At 32.9% G+C, this 27,605-nt stretch overlaps 2 protein-coding genes across 2 annotated transcripts; one reads left to right on the forward strand and one right to left on the reverse strand.

Annotated features, from left to right (window-relative positions):
• Window positions 1-37: 37 nt before the first annotated feature.
• Window positions 38-8,888, reverse strand: LOC111695942 (uncharacterized). The gene is made up of 8 exons (XM_023465420.1): window positions 8,807-8,888; window positions 6,338-6,414; window positions 5,853-5,951; window positions 4,332-4,393; window positions 3,513-3,569; window positions 2,875-2,970; window positions 1,652-1,824; window positions 38-337 (listed from the first exon to the last, which is right to left on the reverse strand). Exons 1-8 carry the CDS (start codon window positions 8,828-8,830, stop codon window positions 38-40), a joined length of 888 nt encoding a protein of 295 aa, XP_023321188.1. The 5' UTR covers window positions 8,831-8,888.
• Window positions 8,889-16,323: 7,435 nt separating this feature from the next.
• On the forward strand, window positions 16,324-26,778 carry LOC111695944 (serine-rich adhesin for platelets). Its single transcript, XM_023465421.1, has 14 exons — window positions 16,324-16,341; window positions 17,322-17,374; window positions 19,138-19,180; window positions 19,494-19,534; window positions 19,991-20,056; window positions 20,341-20,746; window positions 20,800-20,877; window positions 21,844-22,201; window positions 23,056-23,163; window positions 23,683-24,471; window positions 24,537-24,592; window positions 24,706-25,414; window positions 25,508-25,580; window positions 25,647-26,778. Exons 1-14 carry the CDS (start codon window positions 16,324-16,326, stop codon window positions 25,711-25,713), a joined length of 2,865 nt encoding a protein of 954 aa, XP_023321189.1. The 3' UTR covers window positions 25,714-26,778.
• The last annotated feature ends 827 nt before the right edge of the window (window positions 26,779-27,605 follow it).

Genomic DNA, 27,605 nt, shown 5'->3' on the forward strand with positions numbered 1-27,605 from the left:
TAATAAATAAAAAAATATACATTTTCACGAAGTTTCTTCAATTAACCCAGTCTGGAGATTTTAAAGCATCATCAATGTTTAGCTTTACAGAAAAGCTATCAAAGAGGCTTGGAAACTGAGAATTAGGAACGGTTAAAGAGGATCTGGTGGGTCCCAGAATTTCTTCAAATTCGCCCCTTTCTGCAGAAGAAAAAGGTTGAAGGTTCTCAGGACGGGGATGCTGATTAGAACCATGATTAGGTATTTTTGGAACAGATATTTTCGGAGCAGGTTCTGAAGTTTTTAAGAGATCACTCCGATCTCTGAGAGCAGTGTTTCCAAGAGCCTTTTCAGGTTCCTAAAATCAATGAATCATTTAGAATGGTATATATTAAATTTTAAACGATACCAAAAATGAACAAAATCTTTAAAGGTTAAAAAAGATCCCGCATTTCTTATTTTTGTCGTCTTCCTTCTCTCTTATAAAAAAATTCAATTAAAAATGAAACTGATTTAGTCAATTAAAAGCTAATAATATTTTTAACAACAATATACGGGAGTAGGCGATAATATCAATATAATGAAGACGACATTTGTATTTAAGTTTTAATTGTTAACAAACATTTTTTGGAATTGCAAGTAATTAAAAAGCTGTTTTGACTGACAACTTCTCTTTGTTTCCATTTTTTGTGTACCCATGCTGTTGAAAAGCTTGATATAAATCAAAATCGAAATGAAAAAAGCGCCTTCATTGTATTGATAAATTCGTATGATGTAAAATATTTAGAATAAACCTTAATTCTGGATGGTCCCAGTAAGTTCTCTAAACCCGATCCGTTGATCTTAACCTGGAGAAGGTTTAGAGTATTTAGCTCAGACCAGGGAAGGTTAGGTTTCAAGGTATTAGAATCTTGTCCAAATATATCTTCAGAGGAAGTTTTATTTATCTCTAGGGGGGTTAAAAAAGAAGGTTGATTTGATAAAAAGGAGGAGGAGGAGAAGGAGGAGAAGGGTTGATAGGAAAGGGAAGGTTGAGAGGAAATAGAAGGTTGAGAAGAAAGGGAAGGTTGAGAAGAAAGGGAAGGTAGTGAGGAAATAAAAGGTTGAGAAGAAAGGGAAGGTTGAGAAGAAAGGGAAGGTTGAGAAGAAAGGGAAGGTTGTGAGGAAGGGGAAGGAAGAGTTTCAGTTTTCTGTGATTTCTTTCTTCCCCAGCTCTTATCATAAAACCTAAAAGTAATTTATTCTTAGCAATTTATCATTCCATTTTAACTTTATTCAATACATTTCATTTCAATTCAATTCATTTCAATCAACCAAACTACACGATGTGTTTAGAGAAAAACGTAAATTATGCATTATGAATGCATATGAAAATTTCAAAATGGACACGGCTGAACCGTTTCAAATCTAATTCAAAATACTTTGAACTTTTTTACTTTTTGATTAAAATAAAAACCTTGTCAACCATTCTTCAGGAGACAAAATAGAGGAAGGGTTTTTCGTTGAATTCTTTTCTTTGTTATCATTTTTATTCTTCTCGTGTTCGCTGTTCTTTTCATTTAAAACTTCTTCTTCGGTGTTTTTAGCTTTATTTTCTTCTTTTTCATCTTTTCTGTCGTCTTCTTCTTTATGACTAGTTTCCGTTTTCTTTGTATCAATATACAAAACCCACTGATTTCCATCTTCTTTTTTCTTTGTTAATATCTCTATTCAGAGGACGATTTCGTTTGATCTGTGGACGTTTTTTGACAGGTTTCGAGTGAATTGTATGTGCCTGTGGTTTGCCAGTATTTTCTAGCATCTCCGGTTTCATAGTGTTTTGAGTTCCAATTCCAAATCCAGATTCTAAATAAGATTATAGAAAATAAAATTTTCTTTTTTTTAGAAAAGGAATTAAGTCTTTGCCACAAACTTAAACTTTCTAATCATTATACCTTAATTTAGTAAACCTTTAATATTTCAAACTTTTCATAATTTGAAATATCAAATTGCAAAGATATAGGAATTTAAAATTAGAGTAAGTGAAAAAAATAACTCTTTAATTGTATGCTAGAGAGTTTAGAGAAATCCCCTGAAAGAACGAGTAAAAGTGTAAATACTATGTATATTTTATAACAAATGTTGCAATATGCATTTTATTGTATGTGGTAAAAGAAATCTTTTATTTTTAGTTTAAATTGATGCATTTCTAAGAAAAATTTCTCCACAAAAAGTAATATCTACGGCTATGCAATGTACGAAACTTCCTCTAACATTCTTGAACGTTTAGAAAACGAAACTAAGTCTTTTCCACTAACTCTGATTTTCTAATCCCTAATCTTTGCAATGCATTGTCGCAGGTCTTAGATATTTGATGAATTCTGTTAGGTCATAATATTCAAAGTTTAAAATATCAAAGGTTTACATTATTGTGTCTTTATTATAAAGGTGCCTTGTAATATACGGTAATAGCTTCAGGAATCAGCTGAATGATTGTCGTCTCTGTTCTTTTGTTTACTAGAATTTTAACGGAGTCTACCCTCCTTTAAACCTTTGTCTGATCATTGACAACAGATAAATCCGTGTGTTTATCTCTAAAATTGTGTTTAAATTACCGGAAAACTGCTCAGCTGGCTTAAAAACTTTTTAAGATTCCCGAACATTCTTTGTTCAACACGATTTTAAAAAATTTCAATGAAAATTTAGTTCGAAATTTTCTGTGACTTCTAGAAATCAAATATTAATATTTCTTGCAAACAAAGTTATCAAAAATTACAAACGTTATTTTAGATAAATATGAATAAATCCTTGATCATTTAAAGGTTTAAAAGGTACTGTTGATAATTGTACACGCCAATTTACAAAATAAAGGTTACTTAAAATTACACCATCAGTCCCTTTGATAAATAAACTGACCTAGATTATTTCGAAGAATATTTTCTAAATCTTCATCTACAAATTTGGTTAAAGATTTCCCAACCTCCTCTTCTAGAACCTTTTCCATACTTTGCTCTAAACAGTTCATACTCATTTCTAACAGGGATACAATCAGAAAACTTTAAAATAGGAAGACGACTTTAGGAATCAAATTATAACTTTACGTCCAATGATAATGAGACACAGCATTGTGCAGTTTAAATTAGTGATTTAAGAAGTGATGGTAAAACGACTGTTAAACTCAAGTCATAATTCCAATAAGCATGAAACACAACAATTGTGCAGTGTACACGGATCAACTTGATGAGCTAATTTTCAAAATACCAGTTTAACAATTTTCAATATTACATTAAATAAATTTGCAATATTACATTAAATAAATAAAAGGTTCCCAAATGTCGTCTTCTTAAATCACAGTTTCATGAATCCAAGACTGTTTACTTTGAAGAGTCAGTCGTCCTTGTATCATGAAGATGCGAAATCGAAGAAGACTTTATTATTCCGCTTTTCATCAGATGACATTCGAATAATTTTCTTTTAAAAACTTGGTTTAGAATATTTATTTTATAGAACATAATAAATGCTACAATCCAAGGTTAGACTTGAATAAAGAATACCTAATGAATATTTAAATATTTTTTCTTCCATTTTTGTGTTGAGATGTCCATCAAATTCTATTTTAAATCCGTTTAATAAATTTAACCCTGTTTCTTTGTTTACAAGCTTTTTTCAATTTTAAGTTTACCAGTAAACAAAGGAAAGCTTTTTTTGACATCTTCTTTTTGTTTCCATATTTATGTGTGACTTGGAAGAAATTAAAAATTAAAAGTCTTCTTTTTGTATACGACGACGACCGTTGTTAAAAAATGCGGGAAGGATATTTGTTTTCAGGATTAAGTTTCCGTTTTCTTTGTATCAATATACAAAACCCACTGGTTTTCATCTTCTTTTTTCTTTGTTGTATTTTCTNTATTATAATACTAGCAAAAGTGCCCGGCGTTGCCCAGGAATTTGTTTAATAAAATCAGGTACCCATAGTTCAGCCCGAACTGACTATGGGCGAGATATATTCGGTTTCTTCTATTTGAATTCAATAACGTGTTGGTCTATAATTTAACAATCTTAAAACTTACATTCTATACATTTTTGTTTAAAACGCATATGCTGACAAAGAAATGAAAACGTAAAAACGAAAATTTTACGTTAAATAAACCAACTTGTGATCGAAAGTCACAGTTCTCTGGGATAAGGACCGAACCCTTAATTCTGCTTGGGGTTCCCTAAAACATGTCAGCCAATTTGGTCCAGCCGTTTGGCCAGCTATAGCTAACAAATAAGCTAACATATATACAAATATATATACAAATATACATGTATATATATATGAGCGAAGAGTTGTGGTCTATTAAATGATTTAATTTTTGTTAAATGGATTCCTGAAGACATAGTTGGAACCCAAACACCAGCAGAGTTCTTCACAAACTTGATCACAGTGGGCCTAAAACCATAAAAACATTAAAATCTATTGGCACAGACTACAGAGGGCCTAAAACATTGTAAATATAGATACAGATCACAGTGGGCCTAAAACATTATAAATCTAGATACAGATCACAGTGGGCCTAAAACATTATAAATCTAGATACAGATCACAGTGGGCCTAAAACATTATAAATCTAGATACAGATCACAGTGGGCCTAAAACATTATAAATCTAGATACAGATCACAGTGGGCCTAAAACATTATAAATCTATAGACACAGACCACAGTGGGCCTAGAAACTTTATTCATTTAGGCTCAGCTTGTGTGAAAATGAATTCTAAGCACAGCGGGCCCAAAAAATTATACTTTTAAGCACACATCTTTGTAAAATCAGGCAAAGCGAGCTTAAAAACACTGAACATCAAGGTAAGAGTGGGATTAAAAATTATATATATAAATGCGGAGTTGGTCCAAAACGTTATTGTATTTTTAAGGAAACACTTCCAGTCGATTCTTTCTAAAATTCTACAACTGTAAAAACGCTTCATTTTTTGTAGGGTTCATGAATTGGGCTAAAATATTACAAAATGTAATTATTAAAGTGCAAAAAAATTGTGTGAATGGAAAAAATACATTTAAAGTTGTAATCTCTGTTTGTCTTTCTGTCTGTTTGTTTGTCCGATCATAACTCAAGAACCCCTGGACCTATTTGTCTCAAATTTTTATTGGGCAAATCGGGAGAGCTTGGCTTTAAGATTCTAAGTTAAGTGGGTCGACTTTAATAGCGAAAATTTAGTTTCCCGGTAAAATCGTTAAATTGCAGGTAAACGGCGGGAGTAACTGTGATTTTGAACAGACTTTTTGTGATTACTCTTCCATTTTCTTTATATTTTAATAGATTTTAATGACATTTTGGAGTTATAAAGTACAAACATTTTCTAATCAATTTCAGAAGAGAATAATTTCGAGGTTTTTTCTTTGTACCGAAAAATATCTTTATAAAAATAATTTCAATTTTAATTTATTTCCACCTAAAACAGAAGCAACTATTTTTTAAGTGCTCTGTAAAACAGCGCTAAAACCATTTTGAAATAATCTGTAGGTTTAGCAATAAAAAAGGAAAACAATACATTTCTGTCTATTCTAGTAGAAAATCAACGGAAAGGGACTCTAAGCGTAATTTAAAGTGACCCTCAATGCCCGATTTACAACGTAACCCAAGCTTTGTCTGATCAAGTATCAAATAGATATCCATGTATTTACTTTCTTTAAACTGTTTAACTTCATTAGAGGTTTCTCCGCGTAAATGACTTGTAAGCAGCAATGGAGAAATTAAACACTTTGGAGTCATAAAAACGACAGTATTTTTCATTTTTTTCAGATTTAAGTTTAATGGGTTCCGGTGTTAATCTTTGCATGGAAGGTAATTTGAAATTATGCTTACAGTCCTTGTAAGATACACAGTTGTCTTACCTTAGTGTGGTAGTGAATGGGTTCCGTTTATATTTCTCTCCTCCGAAACTGTTTCCGGTTTGACGAGTGTACGGTGATTCACCTTTACCCGTCACAAAACTTAATAAAAATCATAAATTTATTAACAATAACAGATAACACTATATGTCGTCTTTTCAAGATTTAAGGTTTTTTCGTTCGCAATATAATCATGAGGCAGAAGCCGGCTCAAAGGAGTTCTTGAGTTACAAGACAGAGAGAAAGAGCATACGCGTAACTCCTTTGGGCCTCTGCCTCAGGATTATTGTGGACGAAAAAACCCTAAATCTTGAAAAGACGACATCTAGTGTTCTATCTGTTTTTGTTAATTAATCTATGATATAAATATATAATCAACACTACAAACTAGACATTATGCTACATTACTGGTACAACTTTGTGACCTCGTAGCTCCTCTAATTTTGATTTTAGGTATGTTTATGAGAAAAGCAAATTTACGAATTTACCTGTGCAATCGATCCAGTTTTCCTAGGGAGTAAGCTTGAACCAGGGATATGGATAGAGAACCCAGGAGAACCCACACCTTCACATTAAATAGTTTATTTTACTAAAAAGCCTCCAAACAAATTTTTGGATACAATAATATAGGAACTAAGAGAGGCTTTCGAGATGAATTTTTATCTAAAATAGTGATGACTGATGCAAACATAAAGAAAAGCTGTAATTAAAAAAACTGTTTCGTCTGAAATATACTGTTGTATTTGCTCATCATCTTGCAGTCGAAATATTATTTCAGACATTTAAAACAGTCTTTTCTTGCTAGAATAAATTTTTAAGACGGAATTATTTTGATATTGTATTTCAATGCCAATTCAAACGAAAGACGACCTATGAGCACCCTGTAGTCCCGTTTCGATCTTCTATATATATAATTGTGTGTTTGTCTGTAGGTCTGTTTATATCCAATAAACCTCAACACGGCTGAACCGATCGGGCCCAAATTTTCTGTGGGACCTTACATGACCCCAGGGAAGGTTTATGGATGATCAAAATTTAAAAAGTAATTGATTTCCATTAAATTCTAAAATTTCACGAAATTTTCTATGAAACCAGTGAACTTTTTTGTTTTGTTTTACAATGTATACAAAGAGAAAATGTTCACAGTTAAAATAGAAAGCCTATTTGTGTAGAACTCAATCAAAGAAATAAGATAAAATTTAAAAACACTCCCCAATAAATTTCATCTTTAGATAAAAATATTGCATTTTATAACGCGTATATCCTAGCCTGGTTTAAGTTTACCTTAGATCCAAACCTTATAGAGGGTAAATAAAGTAGGTGTTGGTTCCACATTTTTTGATAATTTATTTCAATCTGGGTTTGACTCTCTTTTGTTCTAACGATTTTCTAACCCTCAAAATTAATATTAAAGGGAGTCACCGGCTATGTAAGGTAATTGAACTGAGTATGCAGTGTTGTCGAAAACTTCTTTAGGATTCATTTGAGACATATTTCACTTTTTAAAGATCTGTAAACCCTGAGTTTGAGCGCAAATTCGACGTTCAAAGCTCCTGATTTGGGGGTGGATACGCTTTCAGAATTAGTTTTTTTTTAAATTATTAAATAACGACAACGAAAAATAAAGTAAAAATTAAACAGTAATCTAATTAGATGGCTAGAAACATATTTCACAAAAGAAATTTGTCAATAAATCCATGCTAAAATCGATTATTTCGTTTTAATTATTATATTGAATTTCTAATTTTCTTTGAATTTATTCGCAGTTTTCTTCAAATTCTTTAAATGTCGTCTTTTCAATAATGATTATAGAAAATCTGCGAACATCTTTGTGAATAACGAGAAACTAGAATAATGAGATAATAGAAACTAATAATTGAACAAGATTACTTATTTTCGATGATAAGATTAATTTTAATTTTCTCAAAATGTTCCTAAACATGACGTCTGTAGTTTATTGTAGAATATTTTTACATTTTATGTCGTCGTTAATTAATAATTTAAAAAAAAACTAATTTTGAAAGCGTCAAATCAGGAGTTTTGAACGTCGATTTTACGCTCAAACTCAGGATTTACAGACTTTTAACAACACTACGTCCTCAGTCCAACTACCTTACATAGACGGTCACTCCCTTTAAGCAAATAACAAAAACTGTCTTTAGATATAAATAGTTAAACTAAAGTAATTTTTTTTACTTAAAACAATAAAAAATATTAATAACAATGAGAAGTAAATGACGACATTTTTGTAATTTTTTTTTGGGAATACTTAATTCCACAATATCATTCAATAACACTCTGGACTAACCAGGGCGAGATCTTGGGAATACTTTTAGTTTCTTCTATTTGAATTTAATCGTGTTTTGGTTTATAATTCAACAATCTTTAAACGTACAGAGTTTTCTTACTATAATTGTTCATTTTAAAAAGAGAAAAAGCGAAAAATGAATGATTATATAGGTCAAATTGTGTCGAAAAATGAATGATTATATAGGTCAAATTGTGTCGAAAAATGAATGATTATGTAGGTCAAATTGTGTCGAAAAATGAATGATTATATAGGTCAAATTGTGTCGAAAAATGAATGATTATATAGGTCAAATTGTGTCGATTATATAGGTCAAATTGTGTCGAAAAATGAATGATTATACAGGTCAAATTGTGTGGAAAGTTACTAGAAAAATAAATGATTATATAGGTCAAATTGTGTCGAAAAATGAATGATTATATAGGTCAAATTGTGTCGAAAGTTACTAAAACAAGGCCCATGGCCGAATTTGATAATTTAAACCGCGTTGCTGAACCGCCAAAAACCGGTTCCAATTGAGCACCGGCTCAAATTTTTAAGCACTGAATCTCAAGTGGAACCAACCATCTGTTTGAGCCGAGTGTCAAGTTTGAGACGAGGCTTAAATTCTTTAAATTCAGCGTAAATGAAGATATTATTTATTACATACCATGAGAAGTATATATTGAGCCATGTTTACAGTCAACTGTAGAACCTGAGGACTAAAGCTCGTCAAACTCCATATTTATAGAACTTCTGAAACATAATTATGTCACGTCGAATTAAATAATTATGTCTCGCCAAATTAAAATACATTTTTTGTCAGATTACAATCTTTTATGTTTTCAATCTGAACTCCTCTCTTTAAAGAGCTAGTGAGATGGAAAAAATACCATACAGACATAAAACTCTAACTAGAGAAGCTACGAGGTCTCAAATTCGTAGTTTTAAAGAAAAATAAGAAAATTCGTGGGACTGGATTTTGAAAAGGAACAGGAACAGTGTAAGGAATAGTAACAGGAATAGAAAAAGGAACAACAGGAACAGGAACAAAAACAGGAGTATGAACATAAACAGTAACAGGATCAGGAACAGAAAAGAAACTGAAACAAAAACAGAAACAGGAACAGAAACAGGAACAGGAACAGAAACAGAAACAGAAACAGAAACAGGAACAGAAACAGGAACAGAAACAGGAACAGAAACAGGAACAGAAACAAGAACAGAAACAGGAACAGAAAAATGAACAGAAACAGGACCAGAAACAGGAACAGAAACAGGAACAGAAACAGGAAGAGAAACGAAACAAAAACAGGGACAGAAACAGGGCTACAAACCAGGAACAGAAACAGGAATAGAATCAGGAACAAAAACCAGGAACATAAACAGGAACAGAATTAAGGTTATATAAAAGACAAAAAAAAATGAAAAAGGGTTGGGATTTGTTTAAAAACGATCTAAAGAAAAAGAAAAACGCGATATATTACGTAACACAATAAGTTATAGAACAAGTTGACGTTGTATTATTTTAGAATAAAAACCATATTGTTCGCAAAATTTGCAAGAACGACCTTCTAGGCTTCTATCTGTGCATAAACATGTCTGGGTAATTATACCCTTCACCATATATATACGCAATATATATATATATATATATAACACCAGTAAACATATAATAAATATAAAAAAATAATACATATATACATAATATGATATACATTTATATATAAAAGTACAAAGCTTATTTGTTGAATTTTGGGATAAACTACGAAGCCTAATAAAACACACGGTCTAGAATAAGAAAAAAGAGAAACTTTATCCAAGTTTATGAAAAAACATCCTTTTATTGCCATTCGTTGCCATTTTGATAATTTGGAATGCATCATGCAGTAAATGTAAAAACGTACGATTTTCACTTTTTTGGTAGATTTCTTAGGAAACAGAAAACAAAACTATTTCAAAATAAGTTAAATATTATTTATTATTATGCAGATAATATAAATATCTATTGGACAAAAAATGTTTATTTAAAGAATAAAGGAAAATGCATCAACAGAAAGAAATAAAGAAAAGAAAAATTGAAGTGAACATGAAAGAAAAAAAATGCAGTTTAAAAATTAAAATTTAAGTTAAGTTTAAAATTTGAAGAAAGAAAGTAAAAATTATTAAATTATCAATTACAAGAAAAGGAAAGGAAAAACGTTAGAGAAAAAATTTTAAATTAAAAAGTTTTAAAACGGATCTTTTTAGACTGGAAAATATACAGGGTTACACAGAAAGGATGAGACTTTATTAAGGAACTGAAACTGAACAAACTCAACCATATTCAGGTTTCATTTGGTTTTTCCATTAACATAGCCTTTTAAAGGAAGGCTAAGTAAAATACAGGTCTATGTTTGCGGATAACAATGAAAGAAAGTCAAAGTAAAAATGCAGGTCTATGTTTGAAGATAACAATGAAAGGAAAGCTATGAAAAATTGCAGGCGTATGTTTGCAGATAACAATGAAAAGAAAGCTAAGTAAAAATGCAGGTCTATGTTTGAAGATAACAATGAAAGGAAAGCTATGAAAAATTGCAGGTGTATGTTTGCACATAACAATGAAAGGAAAGCTAAGTAAAAATGCAGGTCTATGTTTGAAGATAACAATGAAAGGAAAGCTAAGAAAAAATGCAGGCGTATGTTTAAGAAGATAACAATGACAGGAAAGCTAAGAAAAAATGCAGGTCTAAGTTTGCAGATAACAACGAATTTCTGTTAATTCGTAATCTAAGTATTCTCCTGTCTGGGTAACCTAAAATTGGGTTAACATTAGCTTTATGTATTTACTGTGCGTGCACTATATAACTTCTCAACCCACTAACCATACTATAGGCTTAACAATATAACGTCATGGTTTACAGTGCTTCATTTTCATAGGATTTACAGCGCTTCATTTTAATAGGGGTTACAGCGCTTCATTTTCATAGGGTGTACATTGCTTCATTTTCAGAGGGGTAACAGTGCTTCATTTTAATAAGGGTTACAGCGCTTCTTTTTCATATGGTTTACAGAGCCTCATTTTCTTCAGAGGGGTTACAGGGCTTCATTTTCTTCATAGGGGTTACAGAGCTTCATTTTCTTCGTAGAGGTTACAGGGCTTCATTTGCTTCATAGGGGTTACAGGGCTTCATTTGCTTTATAGGGGTTACAGGGCTTCATTTTCATAGGATTTACAGTGCTTTATTTTCATATGGCTTACAGTCTTTCATTTACATATGGTTTACAGTGCTTCATTTTCTTCATAGCCAACCCGGCTTCATTTTCTTCATAGGGGTTACAGGGCTTCATTTTCTTCATAGGGGTTACAGGGCTTTATTTTCTTCGTAGAGGTTACAGAGCTTCATTTTCATATGGTTTACAGTGCTTCATTTTCATAGGATTTATGAAATATGAAGAAACTAAAAGCACTTAAAATGTTAATGAAACAAAAAGAAGCCCTGTATATGTTAATGGTACATACAGGAAACCCTGAATATTTATTTAGTATATAAAAAAAGCCCCGTAGTATACTTCTGTATATGTGTATTGTGTTAAAGGAAACACTGTATTTATTCATTTTGCTTAAAAGAATCCCTGTACATATATGTATTGTGTATTATGTCTATGATGTGTATAAAAGAACCCCTGATGTATGTCTGTATTTGGGTATGGTATGAGAAAGGAAACCCTGTATTTGTGTATGATCTAAAAAGGGAACCCTCTATTTGTGTATGGTATGTGAAGGAGCCCATGTGTTTGTGTATGGTATGTGAAGGAACCCCTCTACTTGTGTATGGTATGTGAAGGAGCCCATGTGTTTGTGAATGGTATGTGAAGGAACCCCTGTGTTTGTGTTTGATGTAAAAAAGAAATCCCTGTATTCGAATATGATGCAAAAAGGGAACCCTGTATTTGTGTAATGTATGTGAAGGAACCCATGTATTTTTGGAAAGGAAGCCATGTATGTGCATGGTATGTGAAACCCTGTAAATGTGTATATAAAGGAACCCCTGAAAATGTTTATATAAAGGGAACCCTGCATATGTGTCATGGTATGTGAAGGAACCCTGTAAATGTTTATATAAAGGGAACCCTGTAAATGTGTCATGGTATGTGAAGGAACCCCTGTAAATGTGTTTATAAAGGTAACCCTGTTTGTGTGTCATGGTATGTGAAGGAACCCTGTGAATGTTTATATAAAGGGAACCTTGTAAATGTTTATATAAAGGGAACCCTGTAAATGTGTCATGGTATGTGAAGGAACCCCTGTAAATGTGAAAGATGTGAAAAGGGAACCCTGTATTTGTGTATGGTATGTGAAGGAAACCCTGTAAATGTGTATATAAAGGAACCCCTGTAAACATGTATATAAAGGAACCCCTGTAAATGTGTATATAAAGGAACCCCTGTAAATGTGTATATAAGGGGAACCCTGTATATGTCGACCGTGAAAGTAACGCCATCTCATGATAATTTGTATTATTTGTTGATTTAATAAACTTACTTTGTTATATATGTCACGGTTGAAGACAACTAAACTTCAGATCATTCTAGATATCTGATGTCATTGGTTCCATTAACCTCCTATAGTCTATATACTAGCTTGGGAACCCAGCTTTTCCTCAAATATAAGTCGACTAGTCAAAGTTTGAGGCAAATTATCTAAAGGGTTCCTGAGTTGTGATCATACATCGAAACAAACAAACAAAAAGACATACAAATAGAGGTTACTTCTTTATTTATATAGATATTATTGGTTTCAATTACCTGCTATATTTTAGCATTGGAAGAGAATTTAAAAATGATATCCTATTTTATCAATAACGGAAATAATTTTTTACGTTTACTATAAATTATAAATGAGCTGATTGATCACACGGCCTGACTTCTGCATGTCCTGTCCGTATCTTCTGCATTAAATATACTGCTTTTTTATATTTACAATTTATGATTAATACATATGTATTTTTACAATAAAAAAGATTTCCACCATAACATACAGGGTGTCCCACATCATATTAGATCGTTTATAGCTCAAAATTGTGATTTTAGGGACTAATCAGAAAATTTAAAAATTATGAATATTTTAAAAAATGTATGAAGTTTCTATATAAGTTTTCTAGCAGAAAATACTAGGTTTTTCGAGTATTGTGTCCGTATTTTTTCGTTACAGCTTGGAAATAATCTATTATGATATGGGACGCTCTGTAGGACTTTTTTTACAAATCAAGTATATATTCGTCTCTACTGTTACTTCAATCTGATGAATAAGAAGTATATATATCCGTCTCTACTGTTACTTCAATCTGATGAATGAGAAGTATATATGTTACTTCAATCTGATGAATGAAAAGTATATATATCCGTCTCTACTGTAACTTCAATCTGATGAATGAAAAGTATATATAATGATCTGGCAAGTTTAGCCAGAGATTTGAGTTCTATGATTCAGAGATTTCTTTGATTTCAAATGTCCTTCATTAGTTTTTTTTCCCTTTGATATTCATGTGGAGAAGGTTAAACATATGTCACATGCAGGAAGTCCCAATAAACATGCGAATTAAAGGGACTGTCAACGTATTTCATAGTGACCCTTCATGTAAGGAACTAAACAACCGATTTTCAATAATAACTTTTTTTCTTTTTATATTTGAGTTAATATGATGAAAATATATTCGGTTTGATATACTAATAAAGATATAAATGTGTCCTTTTGTCCGCAATTCACTCCAATCGAAGAACCAGGTTTACAAATTAATTTTTTAGATGAATATCTTAAAAATGTGTGCCATGAAAAAAGGTTAAAGTTTACCGACGTGAGAGAATCATCGGTTTACTTCCACATTCCCTTCGAATACAATGTTTAATCTAATTTGGGTTTTAATTAGAAATAGATGAAAATTTTCCTGTTGCCATCATATGCTTTCAAAATTTCCAGAGATGTTAAATTTTTATTTTGAGTTCATTTATTTAATAAAACCAAAATTGTCTAAATCTGATGAAATTATTCATAATAATATCTCCGATAATGATAAAAGTACAAAAAAGGCAGACCACATTTTGGAAATTGCAGGACTGCATTTTGTGATTATTTTTTCATGAACAATATTTCTAAATTAAGGTTTCGAAATGAGTGCCGCAAACTTTTTAAAAGGTCAAAGACGACTTTCAAGTCTTCGATAAATGGTTAAGATACTCCTGTGTATCAAATATTGACACTAGATTTAATAAAAGGTTAGATTATTGCATCAATTCCATTTTTTGTGACAGCAGGGGTTGAGAGAGGATTAAAATTAATGATTAAACATGATTTTATTTCACACAATGTACTCATGTTGATGTTTAATTTTTGCAATTCAGCTGACATCATGGACAGGAAGGACAGGAAGAACAGGAAGGACAGGAAGGGCAGGAAGGACAGGAAGGACAGGAAGGACAGGAAGGACAATAGGACATGAAGGACAGGAAGGACAGGAAGGACAGTAGGACATGAAGGACATGATGGACAGGAAGGACATGAAGGACAGGAAGGACAGGAAGGACAGTAGGACATGAAGGACATGAAGGACAGGAAGGACATGAAGGACAGGAAAAACAGGAAGGACAGGAAGGACTGGAGGACAGCAAGGACAGCAAGGACAGAAAGGACAGCAAGGAAAGAAAGGAAAGCAAGGACAGCAAGGACAGCAAGGACAGCAAGGACAACAAGGACCGCAAGGACAGCAAGGACAGCAAGAATAGCAAGGACAGCAAGGACAGCAAGGACAACAAGGACAGCAAGGACATAGGTTTTAAAGTTAAGACTCTCTGGACTGCATGCAAAGATGGCAATGCCCGATTCACAATGGCACTAAAAGGTTTTACGTAAATTAATCAAACTAAAATGCTTTGAAATGGGATTAATAAACATCTCAGGCTCGTTTCAAGCACTAAAAGTAAGAAACCCTTGTTTAAAAACTCAAAACGATGTTTTTAATTACTGAACGAATCCTTGATCAATCAAAGGTTTAAAGGATAACGTTGTGCATCAAAAATGCCAATCACAGTCCCTTTAAAAGAAATAATATTTGTGCTATAAATGATTAATTACTGATGTGGCTAAGCACATCTTCAAGATATGATCCTCCCCCTTCACAAGGGCGCATTAAGTACACTTACTTTCCTTCCATAGTGTATACACATTTAGCTTACAGTTATTCCTTGATTTTACAAAAGAAAAATATATGGTCTACCTTATTTGTGCTGCTTTGTACTTATTATTATTATGCTTATTGAAATTAATCTTTGTTTAAGTTTTCAGGGATTATTGCTGAGGACATTCAAGAATAGGCTTGATCTGTCTCTGGTAAAAGATATATCTTAAGATACATAGATAAAAAATTCATATGACGTCACACTGATTAAAGAGGCGATAGTGACGTCATATCTATCTTAGGAGACGGCATTTTCCGTACATTGGAGCGCATCGAGAGTAACCTTTTTTATTATTCAACCTTGCCGTAAGCTAATCATAATCAGCATTTATTATTATTTTATTGAGAATAACAAACCTTATCAATAACCTTGGGTAGGAGACAGTATTCCAGACATGAAATTTGAATTTGTTTATCTTCTAGGAGTTTGACATGGTGTCCATAATGCGTTCTTCCGACCTATTTTGTTATTTCGAGCTATTTCGTAAAATTTCGTGAACCAATTTTAGGAAAGGGTTTCTTGCACACAATTTTAAGACAATTTGGTCCAGCCGAAGGTAATAGTTTACAAACAAGAAGACGATATGATATAAAATACATATCTATAGATTAATACAAAGATGTCATCAAGAAGACTAGGACGCACCTTTTTAGTGTTTTCTCATGATAAATTTTATTAATGAAAGTAGCCAAAATTTTAACAGTGTCTAATCTACGAATATGATAAAATTTGAATATTGTTCATGAATAAAATACTGCAGGTATGAAAGGAAGGGGGATGAGGGTGGGGAAGGTGGTGTTTAGAGAATTTATAGTCTTATTCTTTAAGGTAAAGGTTCCACAGAGGTTGTGAAGAAAGAAGATCTCCGACCATCTGTTCTAAGGAAGGAAGGATAAGTTTGCTCCGTGTCCCTCGAAGGACAGGATGACGTGACGGATGCTCCGGGTATAGAACAGTACTGCTGAGGAAACCATGTTGATAGCACGCACAGTAGGATCATTATTAATTAGCCATTGCTATTATTATACAGGGTGTCAGGGGGAATAGGTATTTAAGGTTCTGTACTCGGTAAACAGTCTGAGTGTATAATATAAAGTGTATTTTAAATTTTGTCTGAAATAAAGGAGTGTTCCAGAAATTTGAGCTCACAAGGGGACTGACTTTAACAAAATTGAGTTGTATCGCTGAACTTCATATCAACGGTTCAAATCTTGAATTCAGAGTTAAATATTGATGAGGATTCTAATCAGTGATTCAGAAATTGAACCGGCAGTAAGTAGTTTAGCGACCCCAGTAACCATTAACACTTTGTTCTAATCATAGATAATATATTAATATTAATGACCAGAAAACTGCGGAATATGTGGACGACTTTAAAGGAATATTTAAGTGTATTTGATGTTGTTACAAAGCAAATAGTTTTACTAAACACTTATTACATGACTAATTGAGTCAAATGGGCCTGTGTATACTGCACAATTGCTGTGTTCTATGCTCATTAAACTAACTAAAGGCATAATTTGAGTCTAAAAGTCGTCTTCCTATATCTAATAAGCTGTAGGATATTAGATATTCTTATACTTTCCGAAACCCATTTCCTTATTCCCTAAAGGGACTGTAAACGTAATTCTATATGGTCTTCATATGTTCTAAATATCAATTTAGGACGGGAATTATTGGGGGGTCGTCTTCTGTGGCTAGAATATAAAATCTGGCCGAGCGCTGTGGCTAAGTTAGAATATGGGGCCGAACGCTGTGGCTAGGTTAATATATCTGGCAGACGTTCGGAACCGGGAACAGTGATGTAAAAAAGTTCCGCGCCGGCCTAATTTTCTTGATTCATGGAGAAAACTATAGAGAAACCAAATTATGTTACTTTTTTGTTAAAATTCAATATTTAAAAACTATTTTTAATTGTATTAATTGTTGCAAAGTTTAATATAAACTTATATTATCTGTATATTATATAGGTAGTGTTCCTGTCCGGGTTGCTGATTGTACACTCACAAGGGTTTATTCCCAGGTAAATAGTACAGAGTTGGACACTGGACACTGGACACTGGACACTGGACACTGGACAGCTTATTATGAAATATTAAGAAACTGTTCATGTTGTTTCAAGTGACATTTAATTCAGAGAGTTGAATTATTGATTAAACCCATTTATTTGAGTATCAATGAGAAAGATCTTGTCGCGGTGTTGAATTCTTGGAATTTTCTTCCTTGACGCTTCTGAAAAATACGCGAGCCAGAAAACTAAATTATCGATTTTCAGCTAGAAACCCTGGGTAATCTTCTGATACTAAGTGGGAATTATAGTTCTACAATTGGGGGACACTTCGACACTTTGACTTTAATGAATAAAAAAAAATTCTCGAAAAAAAGCTGCTGAATTTTCCAAAATGTCGCCGAACCAAGGATATATAAAGCTTATTTTTTCCTCAATGCATTTAAATCTTCCATACAATTTTAATACCTAAGTCTAAAGGTAAGCGTTGTAAATCCAAATACAAGGAGTTTCTTTTATGTGAATGATGTGTAAATTAAAGCAAATTAAAAAATTCACTTAATTCCCATTTATTTGCAAAAAGTTGCAAAACATGTATTCTGTGTTCTTTTTTAGCAATACAGAATGATACTGTAATTTACTATAAGTCTGATACAATTTTTCACATAAGAATCTTCACACGTTTGATAATACACATCTGATAGAAATGATCACAATGTTAGGGTTTCTTCTAAAAGTGTAGAGACGAGATAAAAAAAAACATTTTATGATTTGCCGTTCTTAACTTCTCTTGAATTTTTTGTCTTATCTTACTAAATTCTCACAAATATTTTCGGGCTTTACGCTTCCAATAATAAAACGCGTCTCACTGAATTTTACGGACTATGTTGCACCAATCATGTTCAATTTGACGAAACTAAGGATATGTACAGCTGGTGTCCCACGAAACTAAGGATATGTACAGCTGGTGTCCCACGAAGCTAAGGATATGTACAGCTGGTGTCCCACGAAATATGACAGTTACAAGGTTGTCTTCGAAATTTATTTTTTTCGGAATATATTCGTAAACTTAATTGTATAAATATTATTCTAGAGTTAACAATTCACAATTTCACCAATCACGCACCCCTGACCCTTTAGTAAAAGTAAATTCAACCTAAAGTCTGACCGCATCAACCTTGTTGCACCGGCTAGTCCTATTGAGTGTCTGCTTTATTTACCCAATGTCCGGGCGATACAGTACAAACTGGGACCTGAGAGGTTGACCCGGCTCGGAAATTCAAATGTACTACGGCTGAATCAAGTATAAAACTATTTAATGGTGAGTTTCCTTAAAATTACGCTTACAATCCCTTTTAGTGGATAGTTAGGTAGGTTACTCTACACCGTAAGCCAAGGTTGTATAGTAAGGTAGGTTACTCTACACCGTAAGCCAAGGTTGTATAGTAAGGTAGGTTACTCTACACCGTAAGCTAAGGTTGTATAGTAAGGTAGGTTACTCTACACCGTAAGCCACAGTTGTATAGTAAGGTTGAATACTCTCAATTGGCTCCAATGTACGGAAAAATGTCTTCTTCCAAGATATTTAGGTTAAAAACTCATATGACGTCACTCTCGCCTCTATAATCAGTGACGTCATTTGAGGTTTTTATCTATCTATCTTAACATTTTCTGTAGCGCATTGAATGTAAACAACCTTATTATACAACCTTGCCATAAGCTAATAACAATCAGCAATCAACATTATTTTATGAACTTATTTTAATTTTAATTTTTAGGATTGGAACTGCTTGGAGATTAATGCAGAACAATGCTTTAAAGGAAATAAATCATGAAAATAATTTAAATTCATTTTAATTTTTTAAAATATTTATTTAAAGGGGGAGAGAAGGGCTCAAAACAAGTATAAAGAAATTGAGTATTTGCCACAAACTCTTATTTTCCGATCCCTTTATCTTTTCAACCCAATGTCGTGTTTTGACCTTAGATATTTTTTAAACAGAGAATTCTGATGGATCAAATATTCGAATTTTGAACTGCAGATTGCAAAGTTTACGGGGATTAGAAAATTGGAGATGGTGGCAAAGACATCCTTTAAGTTTAATTATATTATTACATGATTAATATAATTTAGAGATTAAATCGACAGACCCCTTTAAATCATCCACTGAGAAGGTTTATTTTATTTTAAGATGATATTTTTATCAATTCTTCGATCTGAGAGTAAAACCTTTTAAATCATAATACTATTGAATTGATGTATACTTTTTTCTGGGGGGGGCGGGGCATCACGCGTCCCCCCCCCCTCTCACCATAATAAAAAAGGTATTTGAGTAAAGTATGAATAAAAATAAAACGGTTTTATATTATCCGGAATTATATCATTTACCCCTTAATCGCTATTATCCCCTTTTTAAATGCGGATTTAAAATTACTTTCTTCGATATCTAAATAATATTAAAAATATTTTTCTAATGAATTAAAACTGCTTACATCCTCACTGACGTCGATCCTTGCTTTTTTAATTAGACCTTTTAGGCCCCGTTTTCTGACGTACTTACATCATGCTTTCTGACCCCATTTGAACATCTTGTTTCCTAGTTTTTGACCAAATATATCTCAAATGTTCAGGAATCCCGATGTTGGATTAAGATATATCAGGCAACCTGCACAATTCAATCAGAATACAGGAAACAGGTAAAACAATATTAGCTTTAGTTTTTTTTACTTTTTCAGGCGAAAAAAGTTCTAAATCGTTCTTGTGTTCCAAACCTGCAGACACACAGGGTCAAGTTTTGGCCAACTTTCTTGAGATATTGAGTCTTTGCCACAAGCTCTGATTTTCTGATCCCTATAGATATTTCAAACTGTGAATTCTGTAAGATCAAATAATATAAGATTGAAATATTTAAGGTTGGAAAGATATAGGAGTGTTAAAATCTGAGTTTGTGCCAAAGACTCAATTTCTTTCCTTTTTTCAGTTTTGGTGGAGACAATTATGCCGCAAGACCGTTTATAAATAATCTTCGACAAAATATGAGACATAAAGAACCCTACATGGCCTCGCTAAAATCAAGGGTTTTTGGAAACTCGGAGAAATACGAAACTGTTCCCGGAGATTCCTCTTACTCCGACCCTACTCAGAACACAGAGGATTCGTCTTACTCCGACCATACTCAGAACACAGAGGATTGGTCTTACTCCAACCCTGCTCAGAACACAGAGGATTCGTCTTACTCCAACCCTGCCCAAAACACAGAAGATTCGTCTTACTCCAATCCTTCTCAGAGTACAGACGATTTTGACAAAAAACCAAAACAATATGTAGAAAAAATCAAAAAACAAATTGATCTAAATGAACTAAACAACATATTATCAGACAACGAGGTACGAGAAATTTAATTTTCTTTCGTTTTTTTTCTTTCATGGTTTTTTTTCAGGGGTATTTTGAGAAAATTAATATTGTTGAGTTCCAAACCACCCGACAAGAGTCAAGTTCACTGCGACCAATAGCACAGGTAAAAATGGGCATTCTTTTGGTTTGAATTTAAAATTTTTATTACTGCATTTGTGCAAACTTTTGGTTCTGTCGTGTGATAAAAGGCAAAAACTAAAACAAAAATTGATTTGGTTTTTTAATTTTAGATGCATCGCTTTGGTTACTTTTTTCAGATTAAAATTAGCATAGGATACTTTCTATTGTGGAGCATCTTAAAAGTCAAACAATTTTAGTTGTTTAAGACGAACGAAAAACAATTCCCCTCCCTAAACTCAGATCTCCTTTAATCTTAAAAAATAATGATTTATACTTGTCAAGGACTAATGTTCATAACAAATCAAGAAATAAATGATTCGTTAAAAATAATACAGAACTGTGATGATTGGTCACATTTATAGAATGATTCTGTCTAAAGAGAACTGGTGGTTTCTATCTGTCAATCCATTTTCTTGTCTCATAGGGTTTGTTTGTCAGTTTAATATTGTTTGATTTTATTAGCAGGATTTGGTTTGGCTTAACTTGGTTTTTTTTGGCTAGGTTTAGTTCAATTTGGATGGGTTTAGTTTAATTTGGCTGGGTTTAGTTTAATTTGGATGGGTTTAGTTTAATTTGGATGGGTTTAGTTTAATTTGGCTGGGTTTAGTTTAATTTGGCTGGCCGGGTTTAGTTTAATTTGGCTAGGTTTAGTTTAATGGGCTAAGTTTGGTAAAATTAAATGGAAGATTAACACAACTGTTTTTGTTTAAATATACTTTTCCAATGTTTATATAACTTTTATCTTTAGTTTGAATAAAACTCTATACATTAATATATATATATATTAGTATATCATCCTTCTTGGGTAACCCTGTATTTATATATATATACTATAGTATATCACCTATATATATATAATTCAAGATTTGGCTAGAACTGATTAATAAATCAATCTCCAAATCAATTTTAAAAATGTATTCTGATAAAATGTTTAAAATTGTTTTATTAGACCGGTGGTTGGACGCCGATCCTTACTCAATCTTCTTCCACTCAACAAGTGATCCCAGCAACCCAAAGTCCCGAGGAGTGGGGACACAAAGACGACATTTACAACTATCCTAGCCTAGCAGAAGAATCAGATATATCAAAGGATGTTATAGAGCACAACTACAAATTGATCGATCAAAAATCCAAAGATGAAGAAAATGCAAAAGCTGTTAATCACAAAGCAGCTTCAGATAGGTTAGCTGCCGCTGCTGAAGTTGCCAAAGGAAGCATCTCAAATTATCCAACTCTATTTGGAGATGTGACTCCGACAAAGATTAAAAACTCTATTTCCGAACTAAGCAGAACGCAGGGAACAGACAGTAAGATTATTTTTAAAATTAATCATTATTGTTCAGTATAATTTCATAAACAGAAATATTATTAACGTGGGAAAATTTACAAAACAGTTCATGGCTGAGACATTGAAAATTAATAAGTACATATACAAGAGTATCTGTTTATCATATTTTCTCAAGATATCAACAAAACGGACTTTTTACTTTGCTTTTGGAAATCATATCTTAATTCAGAGCAAACATTTTGTGAAATGTGATAAAAGCAAACTACCATAGAGAATACCAACGTTATAATGCAAGGAAAGTTATTTCAGAGGTGTACGCATCTTTCGTACTGCAGTGCACTGTCTCTGGGCGGTAATGTAAACGCAAGAAAAAACTTAATGTTCCTCTGGTCATATTTAACTATTATGTGAATTATCAAAATTATCAAAATTAAATGCTTTTATCCTCCTCGGATACAAATCAAACACTGATGCATCTGTTCTTTTTTACAAACTCCGCTCAGAGAGAACTGGTTTCAATATGCACGCAGAGTATACGCAACTGCAATTAACTTTCCTTGCATTATAACCTTGTAAAATACAATTTCAAATTATCATTAAACATTTCAGATTATCTTGGACCCTTCTAAATTGGCCATAGACGTAAATAAAAGTGACTCTCCAGTTCAGGAGTGGCATTTAAGCCTCTCCACCTCCTTTGAAAAAAAAATTTTAAAATATATTTTGCTAGAAAAAAGGATATTTCAGACAATGGTGTAAATTATACAAGTTTAAATCCAACCATGCCATTCTATAAATGAGAGTTATAGAAAAAACCTTAAATGTTATAAAACTGTCCCAAAGAAACACAATTCCCATCTTTGCATTTGACAGGTGTTGGAGATTTGAGTAAGTTCAGTCTCTTCCAGAATTCTATTTATGGAAAAGACAAATTCATCGTCACAGAATCTGAGAACCTTTCTGCTACTGATTTAAATTTAGGTATCAAATGTGTTAATTTGTGTTGGACAGTGTAAAAGAGCGCATAAAGGAATTGAGTCTTTGCCGCAAACTCAAAATTTCTAATTTCTATATCTTTACAACCTTTGATATTTCAAGCTTAGATTATTTGATCTAACAGAATTCATAGTTTCAAATATCTAAGGTCTAAGACTTTGGGTTGCAAAGATAAAGGGATTAAAAATCAGAGTTTGTGGTAAAAACTCAATTCCTTTGCGCCAGAAATCTTTCCAAAGATACAGAGTGGAACCCATGAAACTTTATTGTGAAATGGGTCTAGCAGTTGTACTCTGCACAATTACTGTATTTAAAATCATAACTTGAGTTTAACTGTCGTCTTCATAGCCTGCACAGAGGCGGATACGGCGAAAATCTCTTTTCAACGGTCAACTTTTAATAAAGTATAGAAATATAACCAACCAGAGAGCAAAATTGATCTCAAGGGTTGGGCCGGTACCAATTTTTAAAAGCAGTCCAATCCAATAAAATTCTTATTTCAAGAATCTGAGAATGTTCGAGGAAGAGGAGAAAACAAGTTTACATGGAAACTATTGACTGAGGATCCTAAATATTCAGATCAAGAAAGGATGAAGGATCTAGGTAATCAAGATCAAGGAAGGGTGGAGAATCAAGGAGTATCCGGAAATATAGAGGGTAAAGGTGGAGCCGGAGTTTATTATATAGATGAAGGAAAAGAAAAAGGGAGTGGAGAAGGAATTGATCAGGGGGTTACAGGAGCAAGATATGAAGACCCAGTAAGTCTTGAGGATGAGGATCAGGGACAAACTTATTATCTGGACGAAGGAGAAGTAAAACAGGGAGAAGATGGACCTGGAGTAAACACTTATCAAGGACAGGGAACACCAGTGGAAGGAGGGGCAGAACAAGGAGCATCATACTTTATAAAGACAGAGGTAGAAGAGATACAAGCAGGAGGAAATGCTGACAAAGAAACATATTATGCAGTGAACAATGGAGCACCCGCTGATAATTCTTACTATCTAAATGCTGCTGGGGTAACTGAAACGGAATCAGAACCAACTGTTTTTAAAGATGCCTACAGTTCAAGCGTAGGTATTTCTTCTGGGGTGGTTTTAGATGAAGTATCTGAACTAGAGTCAAGTCACAGTGGAGAATGGGCTGGGATAGTAAAATCAAGTTTGGAAAACGAAGGAGATACAGTTTATGAAACAGATGAAGTGACTGGAGGAGAAAATGGAGTAGAAGAAGATGCTTTAGATGGAGAATACGGACTGGAGGTTAACAGCAATCATATGGCTCTTTTCTCAGGTCATATTTTACTTTAGAATATGAAATGTAAAAGATTATTGATTTGATCAATTCTTATATTTTAGTGAATAATGAGATTTCCAGTAAACCTGAAGTTCAATCATTTCAAATTAATAGCAAGGAAATCATTGATATTAAAGAAATTTTCTATGCTTTCAATAACCTAAAAATAGTTACTTTTTAAATTCTTTAGAAAAAAATCTTTCTAAACATATCAATGATTCTGAAATGAAGCCACTGGACTCTGGAATGACTCCAAAACCCTTACAAGGAATCCTTTACACTAACCTTGAGCAGATTCAAGAACCACTTTATTCCGGAATCAAGCCTCAGGGGTTACAAAACTCTGCTGTAGAGTCCACTGGAGCCCAAAGCCCTGAAATTGATTCCTATGGGATCAGCAACTTTGATTTGGCACCTCAGGTCGAGATGAGTTCTAAACTTGAGTCTCTGGGTGGCCAAATTGAGACGACAGGGGACCTAAACACAGAATTTGACAACTACGGTATCAGTAACTCTGGGGTTGAGCCTAACAAGGATCCAAACTCTGGATTTGAGTCATATGGAATAGAAAACTCTGGTTTCGAAATCCAAAAGATCATAAACTCAGAGGGGTCACAAGCACAACACTCTGAATTCAACAGTGAAATGTCTTTTGGAGCAATTGATGTTATGAATGACTCTGAGGATGAAGATTACCCAAAAGCTTTGACAAATATGATTTATAAAACAATTGGTGGACATAACACTGTGAACCCTTCAACCTACAGTTTCCTGTCTTCATCGTCAAGCCTCCCCAGTACATCTAGTCTATCTACAGGTTCTTACACTCCCTCCAAAACCAGTTCTTATAGTCTTTCCACTTCCTCCGGTTCAACAAGTAGCTTCTCCAGCTCATACAATCCATCCAGTTCCTCCATCCTTTCTAGTTCATCTAACTCAGGTCATTTAGCATTAATTCTTTTTATTACGTATTGAAATTGTTCAATTAAAGTAAACTTTTAAGCGGAAAATTGTCTAATAAAAAATTATTTAGGGTTTAATCATGAAAAAAACATCAATTCCTTCAGCGCACTCAACGATAAAACCTTTCCCAAGGAAGTTTCAAGGTACATTTTATTTCATTAGTTGTTAATGATTTGGTTTACATGAATGATATAAATATGCCTCTTTAGAATCTCCGGAGCTGTGCAGAAATATTTATCTCAACCCCCTAGCTGGCTTGATACAGAAAACTGGTAAATTTATCAGCTAATGATGAAACAGCTACCATAGAAAAGCTGACACATAACACAGCTGATATGAAACGCAGCTGACTATGGATCAGCTAACTATAGAACAGCTGACTAACAGCTGATTATAAATCAACTGACTATATAGAAAAGCTGATTATGGAACATCTGGCTATGCAACAGTTGAACCTAGGACAGCTGACTAATATACTTTAAAACTGTTGACTGATGCATCTGACATTATGAATCAGCTGTTTCAAAATTAGTTGCATGTAATGATCGCGTGCCAATTTTATGTAGTTATTTAAAGGTGCCCCAATAAACATTGGCATAAAGACTTTTAAATTTTCTTCAATATTTAATTTGTAAATCTGATTAACTTAGTAATTAATACACTCAAAATATATAACAGCAATTCTGGATTTAAAAATGTCCTCTCTTTCAATACCTAAAGACATAATTTTATAGCAGTAAAAATTCAATAAATGTTAGTAGCCCACAATATTATTTTTGTATAGCAACCTAAAACTTTCAGATATTCATTGACTAATATTTTTTTAAAAAAAGATTAGGAGAGTCGTACAATCTGTTTATGCAAACTTTTTACTTTACCACAAAGTCATTTTCAAAACTATATGTAAAAGACGATTTTAATGTTATCACTTTATCCCCATGTTTAATCCGACACCATGAAGGAAATTGTTAATTCTAAATTTATCTATTTCTAAATGATATACAGTAAGACCCAGAAAACTGTGGAATAGGAAGACGATATTTTGATAATAATATGCGCTTTTTATCTTGTAATAAACATTTGGTCTTAACCGTAGTTTGAAAATCAACTTATTGAGTTAGAAAAGATCTTTGTACATCGCACTATTAATCGTTCATCCCAGAAATGTTGTGTTGCCTGTTCATCGGACTACCTAAAACCATAACTTGAGTCCAAAAGTCGTCTTCCTGTTCCGCAGTTTTCTTGTTCTCACTATATATATTCCTAAATCTTGTGACATTTATAGAAAACATTTTATTTATTATTGTTAAATATTTAAAGCTGTTAAATTCGAAATCCTTGTATTTGTTTAAATATAAATTTTAAATATAATTTTAAAATTTACTTATTTATTACTAAAATTATCACATTGTTAATGCTCATTAAGTATATGATTTGTACAATAGCCGATGTGGTTTAAAATTAGATTTGTTTTCAAAAAAGGGTTTATGTCACTTTTTTAAAGGTGATGTTAACAACTTCAAGTGAACCTTTATACTGTCCGATTTTGTGAATCAAGAGCCGGCGATTAAAAAAAATTGAATAAAAACAATTAATAAATAAATAAAATTAAATACGACTCAGGTCTAAGCTGTTGTTGGGCCTTACAGCTTAGGCTTTAGGATTCAAGCTGCATCTTATTTTCTACGGAGTTGAGTTCGAAAAACCGGTTTAATATTCTATTTGGCGGATTTTCATGGAAGGAATTGACGCATTCTGGGGTTTTATGAGAACAAGACTCAACATTGGTCTGTTTTATTTTCATTGCGCCTAACTAAAATAATAAATTTATATAAGCGTGAATAGAGTGAACCATTGTGAATTGGACATTGGAGGGTCCCTTAAAACATTTTACTTAACTCAGAAAGTACTTTGAAGCTTTGTAAGGTTTAGTTTTATTACAGACTAGCTTGGGAACCCAGCGTTGCAAAAGGTTGAGGGTACTCATAGTTACTCCCGCAGTTTACCCGCACTTGTACGATTTTATCGGGAAACCAAACTTTCATTAAAGTCGATTCACTCAACTCATAATTTAAAACCGAGCTAAGAACATTTCCGTGGGCCTCCCGACAATCAAAATTTGAGGCAAATCAGTCTAGGGTTTCCTGAGTTATAATCGGACATACAAA

The sequence above is a fragment of the Eurytemora carolleeae genome, unplaced genomic scaffold (assembly GCF_000591075.1).
Source record: "Eurytemora carolleeae unplaced genomic scaffold, Eaff_2.0 scaffold162, whole genome shotgun sequence".
NCBI classification, from domain to species: Eukaryota; Metazoa; Arthropoda; class Copepoda; order Calanoida; family Temoridae; genus Eurytemora; species Eurytemora carolleeae.